This window comes from Lactuca saligna, chromosome 8 (genome assembly GCF_052625555.1).
Source record: "Lactuca saligna cultivar CGN05327 chromosome 8, ASM5262555v1, whole genome shotgun sequence".
NCBI classification, from domain to species: Eukaryota; Viridiplantae; Streptophyta; class Magnoliopsida; order Asterales; family Asteraceae; genus Lactuca; species Lactuca saligna.
Genome location: NC_136424.1, coordinates 152,025,453 through 152,034,454, shown reverse-complemented (window position 1 = coordinate 152,034,454; position 9,002 = coordinate 152,025,453). Strand labels below are relative to the sequence as shown.

General features: G+C 32.4%; 2 protein-coding genes across 2 annotated transcripts; both read right to left on the bottom strand.

The window, feature by feature from the left end:
- Nucleotides 1-2,045: 2,045 nt before the first annotated feature.
- On the bottom strand, nucleotides 2,046-2,606 carry LOC145010188 (uncharacterized). Its single transcript, XM_078968760.1, has one exon. It carries the CDS (start codon nucleotides 2,604-2,606, stop codon nucleotides 2,046-2,048), a length of 561 nt encoding a protein of 186 aa, XP_078824886.1.
- Nucleotides 2,607-5,196: 2,590 nt separating this feature from the next.
- LOC145011760 (uncharacterized) lies at nucleotides 5,197-6,892 on the bottom strand. Its single transcript, XM_078970492.1, has 6 exons — nucleotides 6,874-6,892; nucleotides 6,745-6,789; nucleotides 6,451-6,564; nucleotides 6,018-6,125; nucleotides 5,660-5,726; nucleotides 5,197-5,451 (listed from the first exon to the last, which is right to left on the bottom strand). Coding segments are annotated over exons 1-6 (447 nt in total). The 5' UTR covers nucleotides 6,876-6,892; the 3' UTR covers nucleotides 5,197-5,340.
- Between the last annotated feature and the right edge of the window lie 2,110 nt (nucleotides 6,893-9,002).

Genomic DNA, 9,002 nt, shown 5'->3' with positions numbered 1-9,002 from the left:
TTAGACTTTTAATGTTATATATATATATATATATATATATATATATATATATATATATATATATATATATAGTATAAGGTGCATTTTATACTTTTAAAATACTATGTGGTTAACTTTAACAATTACACTTTTAATTCAATTAAATGGTTAACCTAAACTTTTATGGATTTATTAAATCTCTTTTAATTATACTCCTTAATTAATTAATAAAACCATAAGGGTGTATTTGAACTTTTCAAAACATTTCTAGGGTTTTAGAATTTAACATTCCTAATTAACTTTTAATCAACTTTTAAATTCCAAAACTTGAGGGCAAGTTTTGAAATATTTCAAAACATTACGGTTAGAATTTAAATATACATCAAAATTAAACTTTTTAATCAAAATTTAAATTCCAAAACTTGAGGGCAAGTTTTGAAACTTTTTTCAAAACATTAGGATTTTAACTATTTAAATTTCAAAACAACAAAACTTTTGGGTTCAAATTTAAACTATAAAACCTAAAGGGTAAAATATGAAACTTTTCATAACAACAAGGATCAAATAACAAATAATCTAAACTAACATTTAATTACATAATTATCCATATTTGATTTGTTTAATGATTTCTTGCAAAACAATTTATCAATTTACTCAAAATAATTAATCAATTATCTTATAAGGAAACAATCATCTTATTAATAGATAAATATCTTCAATTAGATCAAAAATATAGTCAAATATATCATATAATCGGATTAATATTGATCTAACATGATAAGGTAACTATCCATATGCAAAAACAGCAACAAATCCCGAGATAAGCATTATCTGACGAGTTGACTCGTCGAGTCACCCTGGACTCGGCGAGTCCAGCCTCTAAAACATCAAAAATTGAATTTTTTTTAGGTATACAATGTATCAATACAATTGAAACCATCCTAGGCTCTGATACCACTAATGGGTTTTGGTCATAAGACATCCTATGTGCTCATACAAACCCTAATGCTTGGATCTAGGTTTCTCTATTGTACATGCTTTGAATCCAAGACTATAAACCCTAATTCAAGTATATGAAATTGATATTAACATATGAATGGGTTTAAGAACATACCTTGATTGTTATAGAGTAATAACAATCCTAATTCCTCCTTGAATTGACTTTGGAATGCTTAGAGTCACAAGTGTCACTCCTCTAATGGTTCACAAACACCATAAGCAAATGGAGAAGGTATAAAGAGAGAGGAGAGAGGTTAGAATTCGTCCTTAGGGCTTCTTGAGAAGGGATACACGAATTCATGAGCTAAGGGATGTTTATATAGGTATAGAGATAGGGTTTCAGTCATTATCCTTATCTAGTTGCTTATCCACAAAGCAACCCATAAGATAATCCTTGAATCCTTATCATAGTCGAATTCTAAGGCTTTATCACCTCAAATTCGTTCACCATATATTTAAGATAATCCTTACCTTATTTTGTAACTATCACATAATTACAAATCAGCCCCTCTAGTTTAATTAATTACACTTGATCACAAAATTAATTCCTAATTAATTATTGACCAATATTAATTAAACAAATATGATTTCTCCTTTAATATATTATTCTTATAACATATTAATAAATCATAATATCCTGTCTCTCTTTATTTATTTCTCCAATCAAGTTGCTTTGGTGAAGGCAACCCAAAAGGACCATGCACCATCGGGTCAAGTACATACCAAAATAGTTATGGAGTTAGACACTAATCCAACAGTTTGCAACATGTGGAGTGACTTCATGATCGTTATTTTCAGAAAAATGCTTCACGAAAAGTGGATACTACTCATGTGTCAATTCTCGTAATGGGCTAGATTGTGGCTCTATATGGGCTGCTCTTGGTTTTCCTTTTTTCTTTCTTTCTTGGCCACCACTCTGGGTATCCCACCAGCCTGAAACACCCTTCTCTCTTGTGTCCGTTCTTTCCATGAAATGTGCAATGGTCATTTTCTTTGCCTTTCTTGTTGTCTTTAGTGGTCCTGGTCAAGTTCCTCTCCTTGAACGTGTTGTGATTTCCGTCTTTCTTCTAAAATGCCTTGAATGTTGCAGCCTCTGGTTGGACTCTCTTATCATTAGATATTGACCTTTGCCTTTCATCTTTTGCCACCAGATGATATGCGTTACCTAAAGTAGGAATAGGTTTCGTTGCTAGGATTTGTTTTTTGATGACATGAAACTCAACATCAAGTCCCATAAGAAACTGATACAGACGCTCCTTTTCTTGAAACTCATCCATCCTTTTTCCGAGATCACATGAACAACCATCACAAGCACAACGTGGGAGTGGTTGAATAGATGCATTCTCATCCCACATAGATCTAAGATTCGTGAAGTATGTGGAAATGGAGGCCCCATCTTGTCGAGTTGTTGCTATTCTTTGCCTCGGTTCATAAGCTCTAGGAGAGCTTTCTTTGCCAAACAGTTCAAGAAGGTCTTTCCAGATCTGTGAAGCAGTGGTTGCATATTTCACGCTGTTACATATGTTCTTTTCCATTACAGTCGTAAGCCAAGCCTTTATCATTGCATCACATCTCATCCAAGCCATGTAATTTGAGGTTCCTTTTTTCTGGTTTCTTGATTGTGCCATCCACGAATTCAATTTTATTTTTGGCAAGAAGGAATCCATCTCCTGGGACTAGTCAATGTAGTTGATATCGATAAGGACGTTATTCACATGAAGTTGTTTTGGGGAATCTGAGGGGTGAATGTAATAGGGAGAAATATGATCGATTACAGAACTCTCTCCTGTGTCTTCTTTGTTTTTGGGTTCGTCTCCTGCCATTCTTCAAGATCGAAGCTGGAGGGGTTCTTGTGTTTAGTATCTTGAAACCTACTCTGATACCATCTAAAATATGATGGTAATAGAAACAATCTTCTTGATCATTGAATTTCTCTCAAATAAAAAAAATGTCATATACAGGGAATACATACTTGAGATAAAAGCAAACTAAACTAAACAATAGGAAGAGATAGTTACAATAAATACAAAGACTATCATTATCCTATATTATTATTATCCTATAGTTATCTCTTGTTTACACATTGAACTATAATTTGAAATCAAGAAAGTCAGACGAATCACCCGCATAGTTCTGTTATGGTATTTTTAAATGATGTTATAGCCAATAGTACCAAGAACCATGCAATTAAATCTTTCACCGCTGCACCGCCAAATGACAAAATCAATAACAAAGGATGCATTTTGTTGCACGAATCTGAAATGAGGTTGTAAAATCTTCATATGTAAGAAGCATACATGAGACAGAAGATAGGCAACATGAACAGTATTAGCCACCTCCAACTTCATCAGAAATGGCTTATATTTATGGAATTCTTAACATCATCTAAATAAAATAAATCAGAAAATAAATACTCATTTTAAGATCATTTTAGATCGTGTCAAACTTATTGTATCAATCTAACACCGTCCATACACTTTCTTGATAGAGCAATCTTATTCCATTTTCATAAAGAAACATACATTATTTGTGTGTATATATATATATATATATATATATATATATATATATATATATATATATATATATATACACACATAATATAACATTTTGTCGAGTCGCACTCCCATGATTTTTTACCAAAAAACATTATGTATGGACAGTTTGGGCAAAAAGTGTTGAAATGAATAAATTTTTTACCAAATTAATGGTATTTAGGGATACTTTTGTCAAAAACTATTAAAAAAAACTATGAAAACAGTATGCATAGACAGTTTCATCCAAAATTGTTAAATTCAAACTTTTTTAACTATAAAAACATTATGCAGGAGCATTTTGGTCCAAACTGTTAAAATCAAAAATTTTAACTATAAAAATAGTATGCGGGGGCGGTTTGGTCCAAACCTATTAAAATGATTCTTTTTAAGTTTAAAAACAACATGTAGTGGCAGTTTGGTCCAAAAATCTTAAAATCAAACTTTTTAACTATAGAAACAGCATGCAGGGGCAGTTTGGTCCAAAAATGTTAGAATCGAAAATTTCTAATATAAAAACAGTATGTAGGGGTAGTTTACAGAAGTGTTTACCAAAAAAACTTTGTATTTGATTTTAACCAAAAAAACTTTGCATTTAGGAACTGTTTATAGAACCCAGTGTCAGAAATTACTACACTATGTCATATTTGAGTACAGGAGCTGTATCCAGGGGTATTTTAGAATCCAAAGACATTTATATAAATACAGGTCAATTTGATTTATATTTATTGACATGGGTCAAATAGGTAACATTTAAAAAATAGCTATAAAGATGACCGCCCAAATAGTTTGAATTTCACACAATCAATTTTAAAGCATTAACAAACTTGTAAATTGTTTTTGTTAAAATCACTGGACCATTAGTTTAATAGTAGCTTTTATAATTATACTTGATATACTACAAAAATTACAACTTTTTTATTCTTGCTTTTTCTTTCCCTGTAATGAAAAGATTGTAAAATGTGAAGGAGAATAGCAGTCTAACAAAATAAAGGAACGTATTCAATCAATTGAATGCTACAAATATTTCATACAGATTAAAAGATGATAGATTTCACCTCAAATCTAGAATTTTCTTCAATTGTAGTCTTTTGATCCATTGTTGGTGCTATATGCATGATTTAAAACCCAAAAGACCCGATGAGTTGGTTAAGACGTCCACAAAAACCAACAATCACCTAACCTTTACCCTTGTGTGAGAAAGGAGTATATTCTCGAGAATTACCATATGGACCATAACAATTATGATGTGCGTGAAAATGTAATTCTACCAAAAAAAAGATTTTACTGGTAAATATAATGACTGAACACTAACTGACACAACATGCATTTAGTCCATGGAAGCAGTTAAAAGAAAAGAGAAGAAAATGAAACTCACCTAATCTTTCTAAATAGAACTCACCTGATTCATGTGGAAGAGCAAAGACTAGTCAGAAAAGAAAAGAAAATGAACAAACAGACATAAACATACAGACAACATGCAGCACAATTCCATCACTATCTATAAATGATGTTCAATTTAGCATAATTCAAATCAACAGAGATTGGATATCAGTCATAAAAAAAAGGCTTACCTGATGTAGAGAATTTGTAGATTCTTGTACTTAGCTGCTAAAAAAAATTAAAAATAACATACATATTGTTGCCCTATTTCATAAATCCAACAAAAAGAAAATTAATAACACACAAAAAAAGGATTAATAATAATAACCCCATTAGAGCCATGATTCATACATCCAATAAAGTTTGTACATGTGAATCTTATTATGATAGAAATTGAAATAGTCACGAAACAATAAAAAGTTCTGATTGTTATTCTACAACAAAGTCAATGATAAATATGACATGTCATGGCGATTTCATAGTGTGTTTTCTTCTCGATAACTCTGTAATTCTCCACTTTGTTGACTGTTGCCATCTCATAATAAGGACCTTTCTCCTATGTACAAAGATAATTAATATACTCAACAACATTACACAAGTGCTATATATGTTTGAAAATAAAGTGGATGGAAGTTTTATGGTGATTATATATTTAAATTTTGTGAAGAGATGTTACTGAGTCAGAAATGGTCACCCACTTACAATTTCGTTTCATAATACATTACATGGAATACAATTAGATCCAAAATATATTTAAGTCATACCTTTAAGTCTAATTCCATTGATTTATTGTCAGCAAAACGTTCCTTGTATTCCCTCTTGAATCCGCACCTGTAATATTATAAGAAGAAAATGTAAGTCATAATAAACTATTAAAATTGAATCAATCTGATTCTTCTATAAGTAAATAATTAGATAGGAAGCATGAAATGAATAGTCCGTTGAATAGAAAACCCATGGGATAACGATGGTGTCGTCTTTTCTCCTAAGCACAAACAGTGGAGAAAGAGATACTTGGGTGGGACAACGATTGTGTAGGCTACGTTAGAAGGGAGAGATTGGTGATGGTGAACTATAAAAATCAAAAGTAAAAAAAATCATTTTCTAGGGCAGGATTGCAACCCAAAATGAGGGATTATGTAACTTTTATTCCAAACATCAGAGTGTCCCAAAAGTCTGTAAGAGAGTGCACACCGCGCAATCACGCCTTGCCCTTGGAATCTGAAGTACCTGAAACCATAAACAAACATGTAAGCACGAAGTTTAGTGAGTTCCCCAGAGCATATCCCACACAACAACCACATAACATGCAAGCTATAGAATCTACCTCTACCACATACAAATATTACTTAGCTATAAAGCTACCTCTACCACATACACATATCAATTAGCTATAAAGTTATCTCTACCCTTAGCCACAAGGCTATCTCTACTCTTAGTCATATAGGATATCTCTACCATTAGCCATATGGGCTATCTCGGTCTTGGTCTGCACCAAGGTTTATCGAATTCACATATCGATTGTGGTTTACCCCCGATTTCTGTTTTCCCTTACTTGTGTCTTGTAGGTGAGGAAGAGTGGATTGCGTCAGGTATGGCCGATATGAAACCACCACCGGATCCCAAAAACGTTATTGCCTTGCGATTTTGTTGGTTCTGCGAAGCCCACCTACCAGAGAACCAAAGCCGATAGATGGTGATGGTGAAGAAGCAGTAGCATATGGTGAAAAGTAGAAAGATAAAAGCATCGACAAATAGACAAACATATGGAAGTAACCCGAAGGAGAGTAAAACATCAACGATCGGAGAAGGAAAAGCGGCTAAAGCCGACAAGTAGAAGTAGACTGACCGACAGAGGCCGCGACGGAAGTGGTGCCGTCCGATATGCTTGTGCCTGAAATCGAAAAAAGAAAGGTTAATATGACTGTAATGCATATGGAGAAAAGAATCAGTAGAAGTAAGAGATGGAGACGGTCACATGCAATATTTCAGAGAGGCGATATGGAAGATCTAGAGACTGATGAAGATAAGGTAAAGAAAAAATAGCAAAGGCAGAAGCAACACGTGTCCATAAAAAATATGGATATTGATAGAAAATGACCCTAAATATATATATATATATATATATATATATATATATATATATATATATATATCATTATTATAATAAAAACCTTGTTTTTCTCATGCCGCCTACACCAATATCACCGGTTTCCAAAGATGCCACATACCCTATCTTCCGACTGATGTCATATGCATTGATATCGATCCAGAACATTGCATCTTCAAAAGGAGCCATTGACACACCACCACCTCCATCGATTCTCAATTTCACTGCCGCCGGTCTACACTATCAACACCGACTCATTTCATAAGTACCGTTTCCCTTTCTCCCCTCCTTGTCTTCTTCTTTGTCTGTCAAGAAAACGAAACCAAATCCGCATGTTAGCTTCGTGTCCTCCTATCTCCATCCTTTAAAGAGTTATCGCTTACACTTTTCTTCTTCTTCTCTGTTTCAATTATTAAAAAAAAAAACATAAGACCTTTTATTTTGGTGCCTTCTATATGATATTCATAGCGTTCAAGTTCCTCCGCGTACCCCACTCCCGGAATGACATAACATACAGAAATATAAATTAAATCTTCCTGATCATCGCATAATACACCTTTTCCAGTTCCGATTACACCTCGATTCTACACATCTCCGAACACACGCAACGGTTCATCATCATAAAAACCCGAGCATATTTCCACAAAACGGATTGTTATTATTACGCGACGAACATGCATTTGCCCCATTCTTCACCGCAAATATTAGGAATACTGAATCAAATAAGAACGCCATCATTGATCCTTGTCGTATCATCATCTTCCCACTGGTTTGTAATCTATATGAACCCTAATTTGATTTCAATTCTTTTCTACTTTTTACCGTCAACTATCAACGAGTGGACATGGGAAAAGAGATTCTAGAGAGTTTCAATGTTTTCCAATTGTAATTATCATGGATGATTGCAACAGGGGAAATATTGCTAAGAGTTTTTTCCATTGGTTGCTTTTACATTGTATACACCCTTGAGATTCAAGTATATAAAAGTGTAGAATATTTTTTTTCAAAAATGCATATCGTATTGCAATCTATTTTTCCTTTTTGTTTTCAATCGTGTAAAAAAGGGAATTGAAATTACTTCAAAAAATATATGAGAGATTACATTTCCATACACCTTAATATCCACATCAATTCTAAATTTAGGTTTCTCTCTTATCATAGATAACTACTGTTTTCTTTAATCTTCTCTTAAATTTATTATTTTTCTTATATTTTGTTCTTCAAGAATATAGATTTAGTATTGTTTTCGACAAGTATGAAAATTGCAATGATAAAAACATGTAAATGACTTGTGTTATTGGCCTCAAACTTCTTTTAGTAACTATATTTTTTTAGTCCAGTTATAACTAATGCTATCTGCTGATATACTTACTGATATGCAGTCTACCATTTTTATTTTTAGATAATATGATTATTGTGGGCTCAACTTATCTTTTTGTTGTCATCTTTTAGTTAATGGTTGGATTGGCCTAATGTCTCTTTATTGATAAATGCTTTACATTTGTAACAGATAGCTTATTGGCAATTCTCGCTTGTTAACAACTTGCATTTTGACTTGGATTTTTTCAGCTTCTTCATGGCTGTTATGGCGTCTAAAATATATTGACCAATAGAGGGTTAGCAGTTCATTAGTTTTGTGGAACAAGTAATGGATCAATGAACCATATGAAATATGTTGGAAAAAAAAGAATCATATAGCCATATGAAATATGTTAATAAAAAATCAATCAACTTTAACATGTTTCTATGCTTTTGATTTGTGAATATACAATCTGCTGTTGAATATTTTGGAAAATATTTCCTATTTTAACTTAGGAGATGAATATTTCATTATTATATATGTTAATGGAAAATTTCAACATCATACCCTAATATAAGTTTTAGTAGTCTAATATCTCTCATAAGTTTAGGCTTCTACTGTTATTAAGGATGCATCACAAACCATTGAACCAAAACCAATAAAAATAGCAACACAGAATAAGAATATGTGGTGAAAT